Source organism: Ambystoma mexicanum, chromosome 6p (assembly GCF_040938575.1).
Source record: "Ambystoma mexicanum isolate Mex_15411 chromosome 6p, UKY_AmexF1_1, whole genome shotgun sequence".
NCBI lineage: Eukaryota > Metazoa > Chordata > Amphibia > Caudata > Ambystomatidae > Ambystoma > Ambystoma mexicanum.
Genome location: NC_090935.1, coordinates 879907484 through 879931410, shown reverse-complemented (window position 1 = coordinate 879931410; position 23927 = coordinate 879907484). Strand labels below are relative to the sequence as shown.

The window sequence follows — 23927 nt, the reverse complement described above, 5'->3', positions numbered from 1 at the left end:
ACTGCAGGAACCGGTCCACAGCTTAGAAGCCGTGAGAGGAAGAGAAAACATTGTGGCAATTGCGGTAACCGGAGAGCAGCATCCACGCCACCGAGGGGAGTATACAAGGTACCTTACAAAGTGGGGACTTGCATTTAGATTGTTTTGCATACATGGTTTGTTGACCAGAAAAGTACAAGGAAAACCTGTACCCACTAGAGTTTAAAGTACATGGCAGAGAAATCCAGGGGAAGGGAGCCATCCTCCAAGTGTGAACTTTATCCATTTGAGAACTTTTGTGTTGGAATTACGCCTTTCGTTTTTGAACTTTACATTTGTGAACTTTCAAGGCCAAAGACAGTACCCTTTTCCCCTTAGAGTTCATTTTAGAATGCGAGGACCAGAATAGAATTTCAAACATAGGACATTTTGCTTTGGACAGCTTGACAACTGACTGACTCTTGGTTTTGGTTGAGGTAGGGGAACACACCTATTAGAATAGGGACAGCAAGGCATTTTCCCACCCCTTTTATTTTCAATAAAAGTCTAAAGCCGAAACAATGAGCTCTCTGTGTCCGCGTCTCATTCCTGGCTCCTCATACCACCCATTAGCCTTATATGTACAGAGTTTACCATCAGGTGCAGGTCATACATTTAGCTTAGGAGACGGAAGGATCTGCCGAGATCATTTTGTTTTACATATATAAACAAATGCATATAAAATCATTGCTCTAGTCTACTGCAACTCAGGTACTTTGTGCAGAACATAATGTAAAAAGTTGTAATTGCATGAAGAGTACCATAATCATCATTGGCACGTACTTGCTGTTGGGTCCCCTGCATCCAATTTTCCATATTTACAAAACAACGTAAAGCGAATGAGTAAAAATAGGTAAAATCGTCTTTACTCATTTTACCAAAATATTTTTTTTATGTACCATGGATTCCTACTGAAGCAACCTGCTTTTCAGCAAATGCAACAAAAACTAGCAGTAACCTGATTTAACTCCTGCACGGAAGTCTCACGCAGGAGTTAAACCATGTAGTATTTGAAGGAAGAGGAGGAACGCACTGCAGAAATATCATTTCCGCTTTGTGCCCCTTATCGGTCTTTCAATAAAAATCAAAAGGTCCCAAAATGTAAAAGTGAGGGGTAAACCGCAAACCCTTGCATTCAAGTCTCACTTTAGGGCTTTCGGGACAAGGTCCTTGCGTACTTTATTTGTAACCTTATAATAAATAATACAGGTTTCAGTGTATCCGTGTGGCCTGCCTTTTGTGCATTTTATTAGGACTAACTGTACCGGTCCACCAGTCCTCTCCCCTCCGATGAGTGAAGCCTGACTGCTCTGCCAATTCAGAAAGTAGTTTAAGCACCACCATCTTCAAGGAGCACATTCTTTATGCACGCACAACGGACACCCCTCCTCCAACCTGCTGGCCAACCCCACTTCACCCCTTATTGCTCATGTTGATTAACTGTATGTAACGCAGCCCTGCCGTAATGTGCGACTCCCATGAAACCATTGTTCTACAGCACTCCTTCTCAAAGCTAGGTCGGCGCTGAAATATCAAAAATCAATACAAAATAAATTAAGCCTTTGAAGTACAAGGAAACCGCAATGGTAAGGCCTTCATGTAGCAGTGAAACCTGTGCTTGTGGACCTAGACCAGGGAATTGCAGATGGTGTAGCTGGTTCCAAGTGATTTTAACGAAAAAGGTTTTAAAACTTTAACGAACCTAAAATATTGAAGAAATACAGAATTATTTGATTTTAATAGGGAGGTCCACCCCCTTAAGCCCCCCCGTTTTCCTAGGTTTATAATCCCACCCCAACTCCCCTACCCATTTTAATCCTTTACCCCCACCCCATACATATTTTTACCCAAAATTCAGTGTTTTTCAGTATTTTGGGTTCATTAAAAATGCTATTCGTTCTTACTTTTTCGTTATCACTGGGTACCAGTGTAGCTCCATCAATGATGCAGGGGCCAAAGAATGGGCGAGACAGATTTTGAGGATCCAAAAAGAACTAATCAGCACAGCATCAATTGAACAGTGTTTGCTGATGTTTATTAACAATTCCATTACTATGATAAATCTTCCTGACTGTGCCAACCTCAGACCTTTTTGCTTTGCCTATTTAACGATTTTACCTTGTCCCTAGGTGAAGGAACAAGTTACTTACCTGTAACTGTTGTTCTCCAGCATGGGTCTGGCATGGATTCACATGCTCATTAATATTCCCCGTTGTCAGGCCGGGAATCCTCGGTAAAGAAAAACATCAGTATCAGTTTCGTTTCTGATCGGTCTTTCTTAGTAGTAACCAATCACTGGTCTCTGGGTCATACTGCCCCCAGCCAATGACTGCCCTCTCCCTAAGCCCCGCCTCTGACAGCCATCCTCAGATTTGGTAGCACGTAAAGTGGCTGCATGACCAAGTGAAGAGCCGCAGAGGGGTAGGAGGGAGGGTTTGCATGTGAATCCATGCCAGACCCATGCTGGAGAACAACAGTTACAGGTAAGTAACTTGTTCCTTCGCCAGCATGGGGTCTGGCATGGATTCACATGCTCATGAATATAAGAATACACATGCACAACCACGGGAGGTGGCAACAGGTTCAACATTAAGCAATACCAAAACACTCAACATAAAAGCATCTCTTACCTCCTCACCAGGCTCACCTTAAGCGAACAGGTTGCGCAGCACTGCTTGGCCGACCCTGGACTCCTCCCTGGAGTCCCGATCGACGCAGTAGAATCTCGTGAAGGTGTGTGTCGACCTCCACGTCGCAGCCCTGCAGAAGTCGAGCAGGGGCACACCAGAAAGGAACGCCATGGTAGCAGCGATCGCTCAGGTCGAGTGGGCTCTCGGACGGCCGGCAGCGATCGGTTTGCCAACCGGTGACAGTGCATGATGCAGCCGGAGAGCCATCTGGAAATGGAAGCCTTCGAGAGAGCCTTCCCTTGATTCACAGGTCCAAAGTTTACAAACAGCTGTGATGTCTTCCGAAAACTCGTGCGGTCCACGTAGAACTTCAGCGCTCTGACTATGTCCAGCGAGTGCAGAGTCCTCTCAGCCGGCAACAAAGGCGACGGGAAGAAAACTGGCAACACCAAGGGTTCGTTGAGGTGGAAGTCCGACGGCACCTTGGGCATGAAGGAGGGGTGCGTCCTCAGCACCACCCTTGTGTCGTCAAAAGTCAAGTATGGTGGCTTGCAAGCTAGGGCCTGGATCTCTCCCACTCGTCGGGCGGAGGTGATGGCCACGAGAAAAGCTGTCTTCCACGACAGAAACTGCAACGGTGCCGAATGCATAGGCTCAAATGGGGGCCCCCCCATGAGCCTGGTCAGCACCACGTTGAGCTCCCACACCGGGGCAGGGGCCTTCACCGGCGGGAATGATCGGAACAATCCTTTCATAAATTCCTTCACCAGCCGATGAGACCACAAGGACGCCCGTCCCGTAGTCCTGGTGTATCGTGAGATGGCGGCCAGATGTATCTTGATGGAAGCGTGAGCTAGTCCAGCCTTGGCCAAAGACAGTAGGTACGGCAATACTGGAGGGGCCGTAATCCGCAGAGGGTTAATCTTCTGTGCACGGCACCAGACAGAGAACCTCTTCCATTTATGTCCGTAGCACTTGAGAGTTGAGGACACCCTGGCCTTTGCAAGAACCTCTCTGCAGTCGGCTGGGATGTCGTACCCTCCAAACTCTAGTGCTGCAGGAACCAGGCCTGCAAGTTCAGCGACTCTGGGTTGTGATGAAGAATGGCGCCTCCTTCTCTGGAGAGAAGATCCACGTCCGTCGGCAGCTTGACTGGTGTGGACGCTGACAAGTCCAGAAGGGGAACCAGATCTGTCTCGGCCACACCGGTGCGACGAGGATCATCCTGCACCGGGACCTCTTGAGCTGGTTGATGAGCCGGAGCAGCAACGGCAACGGAGGGAACGCATAAAGAAATAGGCCGTCCCAGGGGAACGAGAAAGCATCACACATGCTCCTTGGCTGGGGGAACCTGCTGGCAAACCTCCGGCACTTGGAGTTCATCGCCGTCGCAAAGAGATCGATCTGGGGTTCGCAGCATCGTCGGAAGAGTCGATCCACTTGATCCTGGCGTAGTTCTCACTCGTGGCACGAGCGCAGCTCTCTGCTGAGTGAGTCGGCGATGGTGTTTTTTATTCCTGCCAGATGAAAAGGCACCAGAAACTTCCCTTGGGCGATGGCCCAATGCCACAGATCCTGGCCTTCCTTGGATGGGTAGGGGATCTGGTTCCGCCCTGCTTCCAGATGTAGAACATTGTGGTGGTGTTGTCGGTGAAGATCCTCACCACCTTGCCCTTGAGGGACGGAAGAAAAGACACGAGGGCCCAGAACACTGCGCGGAGCTCCAAGATGTTGATGTGGAGTGACTTCTCCTCTGGGAGCCAAAGGCCTCTCGTGTGAAGATCTCCGGAATGCGCTCCCCAACCTTCCAGGGAGGCATCCGTCATCACCATCATCTGGTGAGCTGGGGTCTAAAAGTCCATGCTCGCCGACACCACCGGATTGCCTGACGGGACGTCTCGTTGAGTGGGATCCTGTCCAAGGAAGCTGCCCGTCGACTGGACCCAGCGGGCGTCGAGGAACTCTTGTAAGGGGCGCATCCGAAGCCTGCAAAGGCGCACCAGATAAATGCAGGAGGACATAATCCCGAGGAGGGACTTGATAGATCTTACCCTGGCCATGTCTGTGGCCAGCAGACGCTGCACCTTGCCCAGGATGGTCGTGGTCCTTTCCTCCGACGGCGAGGCCAGCCGCGCCACTGTGTCGAGCTTGGCTCCCAGAAACAGGGCGACTTGCGACGGGACCAGGTGGGATCTTGGAAAGTTGATGGAGAACCCCAGGTCTGTGAGCAGCTGGACGGTCTTCGCAGTGTGCTCCACGGCGAGCTCCCTTGTCCTTGCCCGGATGAGCCAGTCGTCCAGGTAGGGGTAGACGTGGATCCCCTGCAGGCGCAGCCGCGCCGCCACCGGTGCGAGGCACTTGGTGAACACCCTGGGTGCCGACTTCAATCCGAACGGGAGGGCCTTAAACTGGTAGTGCCACCCTTGGACCACGAACCTGAGGAACTTTCGGTGTCTTTTTAGAATGGGGATGTGGAAGTACGCATCCTCCAAGTCCAACGACGACAGGAAATTGCCCTCCTCCAGCTGTCCCAGCACTTGCTGGAGGGTGACCATACGGAACTTCTGTGCCTTGATGTACTTGTTCAGTCGTTGCAGGTCCAGGATGGGACGCCATCCTCCTGTCTTCTTTACGAGGAAGTACCTTGAGTAAACTCCGGAGCCCCGAAGCCTCTTTGGGACAAGCTCGATGGCACCTTTCTTGAGCATCGCCCTTACTTCCAACAGTAGTTGAGGGACGTGATTTTCCTTCCTGGCCACCGGTGGAACGCGAGGGCACTTCTTCTGGAACTCGAGAGTGTGCCCTTGGGCCAGGGCGTCCAGCACCCAACGGTCGGTGGAGATGGACTCCCACACGCTGACGAACCTCGTCAGCCGGCCTCCCACCGGGGTGCTTCGGCGGGGGCCCGACCCCACGGTCAGTTCAATCTTGTTTGGAGGCCGCCTTGCCTCCTTGACCTCCCTGTCGACGACGGGCACCACCTGACTTGCCGCTTCCCCTGTAGGCCTCCTGAGACGAAGATCTTGCCGCTTGGCGGTACGTCGAGGAGCCACTGTCGGATCCCTTGGAGGCACCTTGTCTGCCTCCGGAGCTCCGAAAGGACGGCCGTCGTTGTTGGAGCACTCCCAGTGCCCGGGCAGTCTCTCGGTCTGTCTTGATAGCCTGAAGGGACTCATCAACCGCCTTCCCAACCAGGTTGTTCCCCTCGAAGGGCATGTCCAAAACTTTGGTTTGTACGTCCTGGCGGAAATCCGTCGCCTTGAGCCATCCTCGTCGTCTTAGGCAAACGCTGTTGCCCAACTGACGGAAACCGGTGTCGGCGATGTCCGTTGCCACCGTGATGGCGTGGTCCGAAGCAATCTCACCTTCCTGTAAAATTTCAAGGGCCTCAGCCCTTTTGGCGTCCGGAAGGAAGCCCAATAGAGGGGCGATTTTGAACCACAACTCCCTGTCGTAGCCAGGGCGTTGGCCGCCTTGATAGTCGTCGCTGCGGATGAGATGACCAGTCGTCCCATCGTGTCCAGCTTCCTGCCCTCGCCGTCTGGCGGGGAAGTTGATGTCGAGGCCGATGCCCCCCCAGCTTTCTTCTTTGCCGCCGCCGAGACGACCGAATCTGGAGTAGGTTGCGCCCGAAAGCACAAGGGGGCAGCGTCGGGGACCCGGTACTTCTTCTCGTACCGGTCCCGCTTTGCAGGCACCGTGGCAGGGTTCTTGAGGAGGGCGAGCCCCTCATCCCAGATGTCATCGATTAGTGGTAGGGCAAGGACGTCTTCCTTTTAGTCTTGCGCCGTTGGTAAAGGAACCCTTCCTCCTTCTCTTCGGGGCAGAGCTGGAAGAGCTCGGATACCCTGGAAATCATGGCATGGAAGGATCCAATCTCGACGGGAAGGGACGCCCGAGCAGTGGGCGACGGGAGACATGTCGCCTCAGTCGTCATCTGTACCTGTCGTAGCCGTGTCCGTGCCAGTATCATCCCCGTGAGTAGTAGACCGGGGGGAAGGCAGAGCAGGCCGCAGAGGTGGGAGAGGTGGCGGAGGATGCGTCGTCCTCTTCTTATGCGGTGGACTTTCCGAAGGTCCCGGCTCCGGTTCCCCTGTCGGGTCTGGCTCAGGTACCTCCGTCAGGGGGAGGTGCAACCTTGTCCTTTATCTCCAAGCATAAAGACTGAATCGCTGACAAAATGGCCGCCGAAGTGTCCTGCGGCACCGGAAACGACGGGCGCGAGGGCTCTTGAGGAACCTCGTCGGCGGCACTGTCGCTCTTGTCGCCCTCGTCGGGATCCCTCCCGATGGGCTGGGCCTCCTCCACGACTTCGATGAGCTCTTCTTCAGAGGTCGTGTCCATATCCACGATGGCCACCTGCCCCCCCCCTCCTTTTCCAACGGGGACTCCGTGGGGGTCTTGTCGATGGGCCTGAAAGAAGACTACCTCCGCGGTGGCAGGGAGACTCTGGATCCTGAGGTCGCCTCCACTGGCGTCGCCTCCACTGGCGTCGCCTCCACAGGCTGAGCCACGGCCGCTGCGACATCCTCGATCGAGGTCTTAGCAGGGTAATTAAGGCCATCGTCACCTTCTGTACGCCTGGGCCCTTCACCTTGGGGGGAGGGTCCGAGCCTCGCTCCCCCTCTGCCGGAATCTTCGAGATCGACCGGGGCCTCTCCAGAAGCTTCGCCGGGTTCTCGGACTTCCTCTTACCCGAGCCAGAGCGTTGGCTCGTGGTTGATGGCGCCGGGGAGGATGCGCCCTGCCTGGCAACCAAGGAGCCCGACCGTTCGGCGCTCCCGGTGCCCGCGGACTCGTGGTGCTTCGCCTTTTGTTGGGCCCCCGTCGCCGGTGCGCCCGCACAGGACTTATAAGACCGCTCGGACTTCTTTTTCTTCTTCTCGCTTGACGGGCTCTTCCCTTCCAGCCAGTTGTCGAGACGGAGGTGGCGATACTTCATGGTCCGCTCTGACATGTTCCCCAAAAACGCACAGTCCTTCTCCACGTGCATCTTGTCCTCATGGAGACAGTAGAGGCATAACGAATGCTCGTCCTCCTTGAACACATTCTGAAGCTGGCATCCAGGGCAGGTCCTGAACAGCTTCCCGGGCGTCGAGCTTCCTTTCTCCTGGGCCATGTCCGGGGTAGGCCTCGGAACTTCTGGAATCCTCCAAAAGCGTAACTCGACGAAATCTTCACCCTTGAGGGGCGCAGAAAACTCCGAAACGGGTCCCCGTTGATCGGATGTAGAAACGGTGGAGCTTGAGGCTCAATTTAACCGAAAAATGAGAAAAATCTCCTGAAAAAGTGCGAAAACGCAGCAAAAGCTCGAGAGCTACAGCACGAGGACTCCCAACACTTGAACGTGCGGTAAAAATCTGAGGATGGCTGCCAGAGGCGGAGCTTAGGGAGAGGGCAGTCATTGGCTGGGGGCAGTATTACCCAGAGACCAGTGATTGGTTACTACTAAGAAAGACAGATCAGAAACGATACTGATTTTTTTTCTATACCGAGGATTCCCGGCCTGACGACGGGGAATATTCATGAGCATGTGAATCCATGCCAGACCCCATGCTGGAGAAGGGGAATCTTTTTCCACCCTCACCTAGTCTTTTACTCTTTTTATGGGTGACCTTTTAATGTCCCTCCATAGTGTATGGTTGAAGTTGTAGTTTCCTACAACTTTTGGGCTTAGGCTGGGTACCCCTTATGGGCTCCCCTGTTCATTTCTCTTTCAGGTACTTGGGTGAACTACTGTTCCAAAGTATAAAGAGGGATTTTCATCCTTTACATTTTATAGAAGTGAGTGTTTTTCTGAAGTCCAACCACGGGCTTTGTAAAACTATTTAACTGAGTCAGTACAAGACTCCACTCTTAGTATAAGGCTGTACCACCCGAGTATGTGGTAGCGTAGACAGAGCGGCCATGCTTATTTTAGGAGGTAGGAAAGTACACATAACTGTAGTATACCAAGGATTGAATAGAAACACAACCAGAAGTATTACGAAACCAAATAAAGGTTTATTATAAATATAAGTAGGCCAAGACAAGTCTTGGGGCAAGCACTGGTCAGAGTCGAACACATTTATAAAAAAACACCACAATGCTTGAAGGTGCACAGACCAAAGCATAACCCACCTTCACAATACCCAACAGTAATTCTAGGGCAGTCAGACCTTATACACATTTAGTATAGGCTATACCTATTCATGGGGAGAAAAACAACATCGGTTATTTTCTGATTACTTTCAGGAATACACGGGTAACATACCCTTGTCAGCTATACAGTGACCCTCAGCAAAGAAATCACATAATCAACCAACCCTGTTACCTGGATACTTTTCTGAATAGTGGAACACCAATTCAAGGACACAGAATATACCTATAACTACTTTGAGGATAACAAATATTCTAGGTGAGTAACACCTTTTTGATGTAATATACAATTACAGTTGCTTTTCAGATCAGTGGAACAAAGATTGAGGTAAGCAATACATCTTAACTTATTTTAGGATGGCACACAGTTTGCTCGAGGCAATTAAAAACCATATACTTTTTAAATTAGCTACCAGCAACTTAAAGTTAAGTATAACCTAAGGCAGACTGCGTCTGGACAGGCTAACAGCAAGTCAAGGGAAGCAAGACCCAATTGGGGCACTCATACATTTATATCCTAACAGGAATAGTAAAGTGAAGCCAACAGCATTATTTTTGGGGAAGAAACACAACCAATTCACAGGTGAGAACCTATCTTTATCAATACTTTTCAGAATGGCACAACACACATTCAAGCTAAGTAAGAACATGTGTAACTGTTCACTCTCAAGAGTTACAGTTACCAGCCAACTCTTTCACAAGAAAGCACTTTTCAACACTTGTTATACTTTTCCAGACAGAATCATTTACATATCCAGTTCTTCCCTATTCTATTGCACAAGTTCACTCAGGGGCAGTACAGGGACCCTAGTGGTCTAGAAGCCAACTGTAGGCAGGGTGAAATGGGCTTCTGTTGCAGGCAAATGTCAAAGTTCCAGTGGAAGACTGTTCAACAGGTAGTTCATTTTAAAGTTAGTTAGGGACCAGGGACTTCTGAGAAGACGCCCTAGAAGGATTTCAACAGGGGCCCTGGGTGAACTGGATGAGCGGACTCCCAATCAGAAGAACACCCCAAAGCTTTACAAATATCACAGAGGCTTAAGGTAGGTAAATACCCCAGTCAACATAGTACCTTAGCATGGAAGAAAAGTTCAGCAAGAAGACTTCTGGATCTGTAGCCAAAAACCCAGTTGTTGAATTCCTTTATCATGATAGGACACTGGAGGGGCTTTTGCAGCAGGGATCTCGGGGAAGGCTCTAGGCAAGAGAATCGTCACATGGTTTACTCAGCAGAGAAAGAGAGGTTGCAACGGGGGGAGATTTCAGGATCTGCAGCCAAAAACCCAGTTGCTGAATTCCTTGTCATGAAGACTGGACACTGGAAGGGCATCTGCAGCAGAGATCAACGGGGAGTCATTTACCTGGTCTGTGAACTCCGCCATATACCTGCCAACTAATACCAATAACGAGTGGGTAGAGGGGGCAGAGGTGACCACCCAATCCGCAACGCGGATAGTTGTTGGAGCCATGCCATCTACAGAATAAGTTGGTCCTGAAGAAGATGACTACAAACTGCAGTAATCGAAACCGGTCGACCCTGAACATGGCGATATCCGTAGAACGAATTTAGGATACGTCCAAAACACATATGCTTACCTTGTGTGAGCACTCCTTTTAGATTATCCCCACATATAGGGATATTTTACTATCCAAGAGTGACGACTGAAGCTCCTGGAGCTTCCTGTCCAGTTGGTGAATAAAAAATAAAGGAAATCCCCTGTGGCAGAATACCTCCCATGAACGCAGACGAGATATGATCCAATAGGAAGATCCATCTCCATTTTTCTCTCGCCCCTTTGGATTTTTAACATGGAATGACTCATTGAATGTGAAAATTGGTGACAAGGGACAGTTTTCTCTCGCTATCCCTATTAGCTAAGCGGCGCACCACCGGCTATCTAGGGAGAGCATTCCCTGACAGGGTCAGGGTGTGCTTCCTGCAGGCACAGCATGTGCGTTTTTGTATGGATGAGAATACTACATTGCAAGAAAATATTTATGTAACATTATGTTTGCAGTAAATTTAAGTTTCACTGTGCATGGCCGGCTTCTGGGTGCCAGTACTGTGCCAAACAAAGTGTGTTTGTGGTAACATGCACCATTTTACAGAATGCGCATTAAAATGGGTTTTCATCCGTTGCCATGGGTCGAGTGCATGTCTCTTAGGTCGAGCAGGTAAACTAAGTTAATTGAACTGCAGGTCTAGTGGAATTTCAATGAATTTGCAAAGCCCGACTCTTCTCACTAATGTCTTACTTCAGCGGTACACAAGACTGCTGTATTGTTGCTTATTTTGTATCTTGGGGATAAATAACTTCTGGTGACACTAAAAATATTAGTTCAACATTGCTAATCAAGAACATTTTAATTAACAAACTCTGCTAATCAATTTTTGAAAACATGTTCATGCCTTGTACTTGTTTGAAGAGACTTACTCAGCAACTCTGACTTTCCCTGCAACTATACCAGATCTTCCCCTGCACACAGCGGGCTCCCAGACCACTAGGGTCCCTCTTCTGCCTCTCACAGAACTCATGCAATAGACTAGGGAAGGACTGGATAAGAAAAAGATTCTGCCTTGAAAAGTAGAACATGTGTTAAAGTTACTTATTTGTGAAAGAGCTGGTTGGTAACTGCTCTTCTCACAGGAGAGTGAGCAGTTACAAAAGTTCTTAGCTTGAATGTGTTCTGCCATTCTGAAAAGTATATGTAAGGTTATTTTACTCACTTGTAAATTGGTTATGCCTCTTTCCCAAACATAACGCTGTTGGCTTCACTTAACTATTTATTTTTGAATATTAGTGTACAAGTTTACGAACTGGGTCTTGCTTCCCCCTGACTTGCTGTCTAGAATAAGTCTGCCTTGGATTTTACTTACCTTGAATAGTTGTGTGCCATCGTAAAATAGGTTAAATAGTTATTACTTACCTTAGTCTGTGCTCCACTGATCTGAAAAGCAACTAATTGTATATTACACCACAAGGACTCACTCATCTGAGTGTAGTTATAGGCCTCTACTGTTACTTGAATTTGTGTTCCACTATTCAGAAAATAATACAGGCGAAAGGGTTGGTTTATTAAGTGATTTCTTACACTGAGTGTCACTGCATGACTGACAGGGTCTACTACCATTGACTTACTGTAAAGTAATATAAAAGTAACTTATATTGTACTACACATGAATAGGCGCTGCCTATACTAAATGTGTATGGTAAGGTCTGACGTCCCTAGAATTACTATTAGTTATTCTGAAGAAGATTTATGCTTTGGTCTGTGTACCTTCAAGCATTGTGTTTTGTTTTTATAATGCGTTTGTCATAGTCATAAAGTACTTCGCACAAGATTTAACTTGGCCTAACTGTATTTATAATAAACCTTTATATTTTATATTACTTCTGGTTGTAAGTATTTCTGTTGAACCCTTGGTATACTACAAGTTCTTTGTACCTTTTCTACAGCCCTCTCTTGCTCCTAAAATAAGCCTGGCTGCGTGGTCTATGCTACCATATACTCAGGTGGTATGGTTTTATACTAAGAGTGGAGTTTTGTACTGTCTCAGTTGTATGGTTTTACGGCTCCATCCACGGCATTCATGCAGAAACGCCGATTTACCCTAACTCAATAGAGTGAACCTATCTCGCAACAGCACCAATATAGTGGAGCCCATTGTCTTGAATAGTAAGAACGGCATACCTTACATTAACTAATTGTGTTACGTACGACTATCAAGGAATTCAAAGCCTCAGAGGAGGAGCCTTACAGCTTGAAACACGTGTCAGGCTGCCTTGTACACAATTAAATTGTGCATACTTTTGCGCCGCATCTAGATGGGATTATGAAGGCCAACAAGTGCCACACTTAGACAAAATTGTGAATGTAGGCATGCTAAAGGTCAGGTAACCCACTAACCAATATAAGCTCAAAGTCTGCAGACTTATCTCACTCAAAAAACTCACAACCATCTCTCGCACAACAAGCCGCACGCACTTCACAACACTGCAACACCACAAGCCGGAGCAACAGCACACGCGGACTGACACCGATCCAATACCCGCACCAAAGCTCAGCACCCGGTGTATACCGAGTTGAAGCTGCCAACAGAACACCACTCCTCTCCTCTCACTATCCTACTCCCTCCTCACCTTACTATCCCATCCCACCTTATCGTTTACAGATCTGCCAGAGCGCCTGGGGACCAATTCCGTTGGTGATGGTGCGCGGTACAAATACCTTTAACATTTTAACATACTTTGCATTGATTTTATCGTCTAAGTGCGCAGTGTGAAAGCAAACGATCCTTTTTGTGCATGGTTTTACAAAGCCCTTAGTTGGACTTCAGTAAAACTAAAGCTGTCCCAACGGCTGGTGTATAAACAGATTTAAATATTAGGGCACCTGGCAGAGCCCTGAAAGAACCAGGTGGGTATACTTGAGTAAACAAAACAACATTTTTCAGGGTGAGAGGTCCCACAGCTCCCAAATGTCAAAATGTATAAATATCAATACAAATACATTCTTTCACATTGGTGTGTTTTAATAGTCTGAATAATATTGGTGATAGAGTACCCAGGGGTATTCTGGAAAACAATACAAATGGGTATGATCCGTAACAAGAAAGGATCTTAATGCACAAATATACAACAGCAAATGATTACTATCAGTGCGGTTGTAAAACGAGGACACAAATCAACATTAATTGACATAACATAAAAAGTCACAACAACAACAGTGTTTAAAGTATACACTGTTCATGTAATATTTTGTCGTCGACACAACAGTGTTTCGGCCTAAAGGAGCTGTAGAGTGCAGCTAGGTGAGCAGGCCTTCATCAGGACGTGTGGTGGAAAAAAGGTAGTCCCAGGGTCTCTATCTATAAAAACAACAACAACAACAAATGGAGTGCACTGAGTGGAGGGGGAACTCGATGGTTATGTAACGCTGCCCTGATTCCCGCAGAGGCGCCGGTCTTGACTGGGTGAATGCCGTATCTTCAAAGGTGATGTGTAACACACGGTTGGCTCTTTGGGCTGGACCTCTGTGCACTGTATGTCTGACTTGAAGAGTAAGATGTCTGCAGATAGAAAATATGGGATTAATGAACTGGGGTTATTGGGTGCCTCTCTCCTCTTCCCTTTCTCTTCTCCTGTAGAACCCCAAAGGTTAACGCCCTCACCTTAGGTAAGTGAACGCCGAGCTCTCCATCTGCCTCGGGGCAGGGTGCCGTAACCAGTTTCTTCACTGGATAAGGGTGCAGGCCTCTTGACCTCAGAGGACTGCTGTCCGTCGTTAACTGCAAGAACGGTAAGTTCTGGGCACTTCAAATGTCTTAAAAGTCTTTTGTAATGATATCTCTTGTTTTGCAGGGTTCCGGCGATGGCGGATGGCGGGCTGATGAGAGTTGAGGATCGAACCCGCGTGAGGAATAGAAGCGCCTGGAAGCACGTAAGTAAGCGCTTGTAGCCTGCTTCACGATGCGCACTAACTGTCCCTTTTATCTTGCAGGTACAAGTTCGGAGCTTTAGAGAAGCTGAAGGGTGCTGGGATACCCACTGGATTCGGCGTGGGAAGGAGTAATGGCACGTGAGTAATAAAGTTGCCCAATGTCTTTAAACGCACCTTCTTTTGTCTTTCAGATGCGGGATGCAGCGCCGAAGGCCTCCGGAGCGTGCGAAGAGTAGGTAAGCCTTTGTCTTTCAGATGCCGGAATGCAGCGCGAGGCGTTGGTGACAGCCGATGGACCAGGTAAGAGATGCGCTGCCACTGAAGACCGTAGTGCTAACCGGTTCTTTCTTTGTCTTTACAGGTGCTGCTGAAGACTGGATTCCAGGATGGTAAGCCTTTGTTCCCTTAGGCCCAGGATCAGAAGCAGAAGACACGATGAGCGTTCTGCTGCAGAGAATGCAGAATAACACAAAGCAAGATTCATCCATCGGGTGTGGTTTAAATAGCCTTCTGTAGTGCTTAGGTGTCTCCTTCCACAGCCACGCCTAGGTAAGAAAAGAGTTCCTGCTTTCCAGAAGAGTTCCAGTGTTCTGAACCTAGGGAGTGGCTCCTGCCCCACCCAACAGGAAAAGTAGTCCCAAACAGAAGAGGATCAGGGGTTCAACTGGCAGGTAAGTAAGCAGCATGGTCTGCTGCAGGTAAGTCCACCCAAGCATTATGAGCCCGGCGCTTCCAGCGCTGGGACTGGGCATCTTTATGAGCCTGGTGCCACTGGCGCCAGGACAGGGTCCAAAAGGTCCCAATTGGGACTGGCTGGCACTCGGAACCGGGGTTATGGGTCTGCTTCCAAGGGAGTCGGGCAAGTCCTGATCTTTTGGAAGCAGAGATCATGACAGGTTAAAATGATAATTCAAAACAAAGCTCTCTATAGATGCAATATTACATAAAGCAAACAATGCTAAGCTCTCTAGTTACCAAAGGCTTATCCAATGCCAGGGTAAGAGGGGATCCATTACGAGTATAGGAGTCCAACGGCCATTCAATGCGCCGTAAACAAAGACGGATTCATATCTGTGGTACTTGTAATGACATGTGAGGATCTGTCAAAATGCCATCCAGGTCCTGGTATCTTACACAATATCCTCTAAAATAGGATAAGGGCTTACCTCAAGTGGTAAACAGTGTCTTCTACGTGGTAATGGCGGAGACGATTCCTGCGCGAGTTTCTCTGCTGGTATGTCTATGGTTGACAAATCCTGTGTGCAAAAAATAATGCACGAGTGTGATAATCTGCCACTATATTGTTTTTGCAAAGAATAATTGCGAGCCCAGGACGGCTCAGAAACTTTATCCGATTGAAACAGGCTCATACTATTAAATGCACTATTATGGGCACAAACCAAGTAAACTGGCATGCTCTATCGAGTTAAAACAGCATGACAAAAACAAGCCGAACTTACAGCCTTGGAATCGAAGAGAAGCGTAAACTGGCGTCTGCTCTGCGAGCAGCGGTAACCGTGAAAGTGAAACCGTTGTCTAGGTGACACCGGGTAATCAAACCCGTAAGTTACGCTGATTGGCCCTGAAGTGGCGCGCCCCTGATAGGGCGTCATGGGTCCTTTGACCAATCCCCACCAGCCACGCAGACCAGGGGGCGGTGCCCTCGATCATGGTGCACCTGGTGCAAGGAATGCATACCGCTTAATAGCGTAACCACGACCGAGTCGTGCCTCAGAAAAAGAGTGAAGGAAAACCAAAACGCACAGTCCATGGCTGCCGTATCAAAAAGGCACGCAGTATTGATCGGCAGGCACGAACAGTTACTGCGACAAGTATGTCAACTCCCCATGTTCCTCAATGTGTCTGTCCCGCCCATCTGCCAGGGTGTGTCTAAATAAGCCTACTAGATCGTGCAATGTGGCCGGGGCGGGGTTGATATTACAAGCTAAAGCCACGGAAGTAAAACTGATCCCGGGCTAAAAACCTGAAACCATTTTTTCCACCACACGTATCCGGATATTGGTTAACCACTGGTCATGGCCGACATATTCAAAGCATGACATATTGTTCAAAAAACATTTTTTCAACAAACATTTTTTTCCTATAGTATTGCGAGAATGTCAAACATATGCTCGCTATGTTCCAACACATCAATGTGGGTGTAGTGCCAAACCAGATGGAATTGAGTTATACTTGGCTAAGAACACATTAAACATTGCATTGTGCCTTTGCGATTTCACACGATGATACAATCCAATCTCCAGAGCATCACATTCAGGCATGAGGGCAAATTCATAATTCTTTATGCATGCCAAAACCTCACAAGGACAACAATTCCACTTGTAGAACGATGCCACTAAATAGGTCTAATTGTACAAAACAGAAATGAGAAAGGAGAGCAGGCAGCATGAGCAAACAAAGCGATCTGTGGGGACTCATTGGGTGTACAAATGTTTCCATTCTACAGATATATTCAAACCTGTTTTCACAGTATCAAGTTTGTGCACTAACTGTTGTTCAAGTCTAGTTAATGCTTTCTCCATATCTCCACCTCTTTTCTGTGGAGACAGTTGCTGTATGATGGTCCAAGATATGTCATCATTTGTATGTTCTAACCGGTTAAAATGCTCGACCAAAGGCTTATCCGGTATTCTATTTTTAATGCATGATCTATGCTCAGAGATCCGCTGTTTGATCGGTCTGGTGGTCTTGCCTATGTATAACAAAAGGCATGGGCATCGTATTCGTAGATCACATACTTACTGTTACAGTTAGTGCGAGTTTTCAGAGTGCAATGAAAGTCCTTGTAGTCAAAGGTTTTTGTAGGGGTGGTGTAGCGACAAGCCACACAATTACCACATGGGTAGTGTCCCACTACACTTGGTAAATCCCACAACGTATTTGGAGTCTTGGTTGCCTCGGTATATGTGTGAACCAAGGTATCCCTTAGGCTTCTGTTTTTCTTGAATGCAAAAAGGGGCTTCTTGTCCAAAGTGCCCTTGTTTTTTATCATATGCCAATGTTTGTTAATTGTTTGTTTGGTGAGATTGCTCAATGGGCTATAAGTAGTGACACACACCAGTCTGTTCATCTCCGTTTTCTCCTTCGGTGTCAAGCATACCGTTCTATCAATGTTGAGAGCCCTTTTCCTCGCTTGTTTAATTGATTTCTTGGGGTACCCACTTTCCTTCAAACGATTTTGCAGGTTGTTGGCATGTAGCTCATATTTCTCTTTGTTGGAGCAATTGCGTCTGATCCTCAAAAACTGGCCATAAGGTAAATTTTACATTAGGCCCTTAGGATGGTAGCTGGTAAAGTGCAATAGACTATTGCAATCCGTTGGTTTTCTGTACAGTTCGGTATGGAGATTGTTTCCTGATCTGTATATATGAAAGTCAAGAAAATCAACCGCCTGATAGCTCCAAACAATGGGGAAATGGATGTGATCATTGCATAGATTGATCCATTGGTGGAAGAGATGTAAACTAGCTTCAGTGCCAGTCCAAATGAGCAGCACATCATCAATGTACCGTCTCCATAAGAGGATCTGTGATCTGTAGGGGTTAGAGTCGTTGTGTATGTGATCCATTTCGTACTGAGCCATGTACAGATTGGCTACATCGGGGGCAAAAGTAGCCCCCATGCTCACACCCTTTAAAGATCAATTATATCAACAGATAAAGAGAAAAAAGTTCTCTGACATGGCGAGTCTTACACATTCCAAGATGAAGTCTGTCGGTGTAGTGGTCACATCATTCCTTTGATTGAGGCAAATCTTGAGTGCTTCAAGTCCTTCTCTTTGTGGTATGGACGTATAGAGCGCTTCCACATCCATTGTCGCCAAAATGCAATGTTGTTGCAAGTCAAGATCTTGTAATAACAATATGACATTTGTGGAATCCTTGATGTAAGAAGGCATCGTATTTATGAATGGTTTGAGAAAGTAGTCTGTATACAATGATAATGGTTCTAGAAGAGAGTCACATGTCGAAACAATTGGTCTCCGTGGGGGTTGTCTTGGGTTCTTGTGGATCTTGGGTAGAATGTAAAATGCCGGCGTCCTAGGGTGTGTTTTGTTTAAGAAATGCCGTTCTCCCTCACAGATCCAACCCTCTTGTTCCGCATGTTTGGTTAGGCTAGTAATCTCTTCCTGGAGTCTCATGGTCGGATCCCTCAACAAGATCTTATATGAAGTGTCGTCGGCGAGAAGACGCAGGCATTCCTCGTCATAGTCAGCTGTTGACATAATGACAATCCTGCCCCCTTTATCAGCCGGTTTTAGGGTTATGGTGGGATCTTGGTTGAGGTCTGCCAAAGATTTCCTTTCTTCACGAGTGAGATTATCTTCGTAGTAGTTCCTCTTGGTGAGGCCTTGATCCAGTGTTTTAGTGACCAATTTCTCAAAAGTTTCAAATTCTGCTGGTATGGTGTGTGGTGGCGGCATAAAAACTGATTTGGGCTTGAAGCCCGTGATGTTCTCTGGTGTTTCATGATTGTCGTTAGCAATTTCTTGGTGATCCAGTAAGTATACCTCCAAAAAATACTTAGCCTGATGCTGCGGAAAAATCCCATCTCGGCTTGGAAAGGATTTGCTCCAACAGATGGTACAAAAGATAAGCCTTTACCAAGTAAGGTCTCTTCCGACGCGGTCAGTGTTCTAGAAGACAAATTAAAAATAGGTATTTGTTGCATCATGGCTGGTTTGAGTACCACTGGCGGGTTCTCATATACTGCCCTTGTTGCGGTCGTCTTCGTGGTCGTCCTCGTTGTCCCCCCCCGTGGAAAAAAAGGATGTGATGGTGGTGGGCCTGGAGTGCTGCCTCCAGAGACACTGGGATCACTCCCACTCGAGGATGCCGAGCTGCCGGAGAAACTCACCACTTTATTACGCCTATAGAAATTGCTCTGTTGCTGCTGTAGGTCAGTATAGTATGTCTCCCGAAGGCAAGGATAGGTTTTTTCCTCCCCGTAGTCGCTCAAATCCTTCCGAAACTTTTGGATTTACCGAACTGTACAGAAAACCAACGGATCGCAATAGTCTATTGCACTTTACCAGCTACCATCCTCAGGGCCTAAGGTACAATTTACCTTTTGGCCAGTTTTTGAGGATCAGACGCAATTGCTCCAACAAAGAGAAATATGAGCTACATGCCAACAACCTACAAAATCGTTTGAAGGAAAGGAGGTACCCCAAGAAATCAATTAAACAAGCGAGGAAAAGGGCTCTCAACATGGATAGAACGGTATGCTTGACACCGAAGGAGAAAACAGAGATGAACAGACTGGTGTGTGTCACTACTTATAGCCCATTGAGCAATCTCACCAAACAAACAATTAACAAACATTGGCATATGATAAAAAACAAGGGCACTTTGGACAAGAAGCCCCTTTTTGCATTCAAGAAAAACAGAAGCCTAAGGGATACCTTGGTTCACACATATACGAGGCAACCAAGACTCCAAATACGTTGTGGGATTTACCGAGTGTAGTGGGACACTACCCATGTGGTAATTGTGTGGCTTGTCGCTACACCACCCCTACAAAACCCTTTGACTACAAGGACTTTCATTGCACTCTGAAAACTCACACTAACTGTAACAGTAAGTATGTGATCTACGAATACGATGCCCATGCCTTTTGTTATACATAGGCAAGACCACCAGACCGATCAAACAGCGGATCTCTGAGCAAAGATCATGCATTAAAAATAGAATACCGGATAAGCCTTTGGTCGAGCATTTTAACCGGTTAGAACATACAAATGATGACATATCTTCGACCATCATACAGCAACTGTCTCCACAGAAAAGAGGTGGAGATAGGGACAAAGCATTAACTAGACTTGAACAACAGTTAGTGCACAAACTTGATACTATGAAAACAGGTTTGAATATATCTGTAGAATGGAAACATTTTTACACCCAATGAGTACCCACAGATCGCTTTGTTTGCTCATGCTGCCTGCTCTCCTTTCTCATTTCTGTTTTCTACAATTAGACCTATTTAGTGGCATCGTTCTACAAGTGGAATTGTTGTCCTTGTGAGGTTTTGGCATGCATACAGAATTATGAATTTGCCCTCATGCCTGAATGTGATGCTCTGGAGATTGGATTGTATCATTGTGTGAAATCGCAAATGCACAATGCAATGTTTAATGTGTTCTTAGCCAAGTATAACTCAATTCCATCTGGTTTGGCACTACACCCACATTGATGTGTTGGAACATAGCGAGCATATGTTTGACATTCTCGCAATACTATAGGAAAAAAATGTTTGTTGAAAAATTGTATTGAAAAAATGTTTTTTGAACAATATGTCATGCTTTGAATATGTCGGCCATGACCAGTGGTTAACCAATATCCGGATACGTGTGGTGGAAAAATGGTTTCAGTTTTTTAGCCCGGGATCAGTTTTACTTCCGTGGCTTTAGCTTGTAATATCAACCCCGCCCCGGCCACATTGCACGATCTAGTAGGCTTATTTAGACACACCCTGGCAGATGGGCGGGACAGACACATTGAGGAACATGGGGAGTTGACATACTTGTCGCAGTAACTGTTCGTGCCTGCCGATCAATACTGCGTGCCTTTTGACACAGCGGCCATGGACTATGTGCGTATTGGTTTTCCTTCACTCTTTTTCTGAGGCACGACTCGGTCGTGGTTACGCTATTAAGCGGTATGCATTCCTTGTACACGGTGCACCATGATCGAAGGCACCGCCCCCTGGTCTGCGTGGCTGGTGGGGATTGGTCAAAGGACCCATAACGCCCTATCAGGGGCGCGCCACTTCAGGGCCAATCAGCGTAACTTATGGGTTTGATTACCCGGTGTCACCTAGACAACGGTTTCACTTTCACGGTTACCGCTGCTCGCAGAGCAGACGCCAGTTTACGCTTCTCTTCGATTCCAAGGCTGTAAGTTCGGCTTGTTTCTGTCATGCTGTTTTAACTCCGTAGAGCACGTACACGCCAGTTTACTTGGTTTGTGCCCATAATAGTGCATTTAATAGTATGAGCCTGTTTCAATCGGATAAAGTTTCTGAGCCGTCCTGGGCTCGCAATTATTCTTTGCAAAAACAATATAGTGGCAGATTATCACACTCGTGCATTATTTTTTGCACACAGGCTTGGTCAACCATAGACATACCAGCAGAGAAACTTGCGCAGGAATCGTCTCCGCCATTACCACGTAGAAGACACTGTTTACCACTTGAGGTAAGCCCTTACCCTATTTTAGAGGATATTGTGTAAGATACCAGGACCTGGATGGCATTTTGACAGATCCTCACATGTCATTACAAGTACCACAGATATGAATCAGTCTTTGTTTACGGCGCATTGAATGGCCGTTGGACTCCTATACTCGTAATGGATCCCCTCTTACCCTGGCATTGGATAAGCCTTTGGTAAGACATAGGCTTCTCAACTAGAGAGCTTAGCTTTGTTTGCTTTATGTAATATAGCATCTTTAGAGAGCTTTGTTTTGAATTATTTTAACCATCGAGGTCCTCCTCCACTCACTGCACTCCATTTGTTGTCATCGTTGTTTTTATAGATAGAGACCCTGGGACTACCATTTTTCCACCACACGTCCTGATGAAGGCCTGCTCACCTAGCTGCACTCTACAGCTCCTTTAGGCCGAAACACTGTTGTGTCGACGACAAAATATTACATGAACAGTGTATAGTTTAAACACTGTTGTTGTGACTTTTTATGTTATGTCAATTAATGTTGATTTGTGTCCTCGTTTTACAACCGCACTGATAGTAATCATTTGCTGTTGTATATTTGTGCATTAAGATCCTTTTTTTGTTACGGATCATACCCATTTGTATTGTTTTCCAGAATACCCCTGGGTACTCTATCACCAATATTATTCAGACTATTAAAACACACCAATGTGAAAGAATGTATTTGTATTGATATTTATACATTTTGACATTTGGGAGCTGTGGGACCTCTCACCCTGAAAAAATTTTGTTTTGTTTACTCTGGTGTATAAACAGGTAAAGAAAATACCTTTGAGGAAGCGGCTGATTATGGAAAATTCTTTGATAACAGGATTTGATTTTGCCACTTATTGAAGAAACAGCTACTCAGCAAAAACCATCCCCCATCTGGTCCAAGGGCGAGAAGGGGCGATGGTTCGGAAGTTGGTGAATGCGCAGACTTAGTGGGGTCACCCAATAAAGATTTTGTAACGCCTGATTTAAACACGTGCTTGCATTTTGCTTACCTAACTTTATACAAAGGGAGTTGATATTGTGTACACAACATAAGTATATGCCGCAAAAATAGACTGAAAAAGCAAAAACGGTACTCAATACTGCAGAAAAGGAAGTAACAAATGTGTCCAATGGATGGGCAGATTATTTCACAGTGAGCTCATGATTCAAGTAGGAAAAATCTGACACTTCACACAGTACCTCAACAGTTCACAAAATAGTCATAAAATTGAAGAGGTGTTTAACAGCGCACTGATAAAAAAGGTTCTTACTTGGTCTTAATGTTCCACAGCTGCAGGCTTCCTTGGCGACTGCCAAGCAAGATTTTGTTCACGTAGGTGCTTGGGTGCATAATGGCAGAAACAGCAAAGACCGTTTTATCAAAGTTTAACTGTAGATATTCTTCTGCAAGAATAAGATCCAGTTAGTTAATATGCCATGCAGCCAGCATAGGTTATTAAGTTTCTCACGCTGTAAAAATAGATGGTACGCCTCAAGGGCTCACACCTCACTGAACTGGAGCAAAACGTAATAGGTCAACATGACATGTGGACCTACAACCACTGCACTATAAAAGCAACAGACACAAGAATTGGAAAAGTCAAAAGTTCTGGCGTTTGGCTAGGCATTTTCCAGGCACTGCCATCATTTTACTACCTGGCTATAAGACAACAGCTGGAAAATTGTTTTAGCACATGGTAGTAGTGCCTGGCAAATGGTTCTCGAATGTCTACAAGAGCCAAAACTGTTAGCTTTGCCAATGCCTGATTTTAACCAGGCTTCGGATGCACGAACCACAAACTGCTTATAAAGAAGTGGGTGAAGCCACACGTGTTCAAGACATTTTTATTACGCCAGTAGTTCATTTACAATTAAGAAACGAACTCTCAGGAGACTGCTTTGCAATAACACCAACAGGCCCTTTGCAGAACACAGCTCGATCTTAATGATGGAGCTAGGTCAAAGACATCCGGGGGAATGTGTTTTAGGCAGGGAGAGGCAGGTAGTGGGCGGGAATGTCCATAGGGGCGAGCACGGACAGAGGCTGTCAATGGATGGGTAAATACCCAAATAAACACCCGCAGCCTGTGCGTCCTTCCTCACAACTCCTCTCTCTTATGTCCATTACCATGGCAATAGTTTTGGCTTGAAGGAAGCGTTTCAGTGCCACTAAATAACCAAAATTAAACAATTGTGAAGCTGTGAAGTAGGAAGACCAAATAGAACTGTGCAGCTAAATATAGGTAATGTGGATAAACAAAATACAATATTTATCAAGCATCATTAGTTCTCAATAAATATAATGTCATGGAACTTGGAAGCTACGTCAATGCTATGCGCCTGCTTGGTACACCTGCGTTACATACAATTTTACACACACCCCTCACACTGTGGCCAGCACTACTGCCCTACTGCTCTTTCAGTCCAGCTTCATGTACTGAAAGTCACCGAAAGTGCTAAAAGTGGTCTGC

The 23927-nt window shown here is 46.8% G+C and overlaps 1 protein-coding gene across 1 annotated transcript in view; it reads right to left on the bottom strand.

Moving 5' to 3' along the window:
* WDR36 (WD repeat domain 36) overlaps positions 1-23927 on the bottom strand; it is an 804166-nt gene that overhangs the window by 638954 nt on the left and 141285 nt on the right. The window contains exon 5 of the mRNA XM_069625487.1: positions 22728-22860. Coding sequence (XP_069481588.1) covers positions 22728-22860 — 133 coding nt within the window. The remainder of the gene's footprint in view (positions 1-22727; positions 22861-23927) is intronic.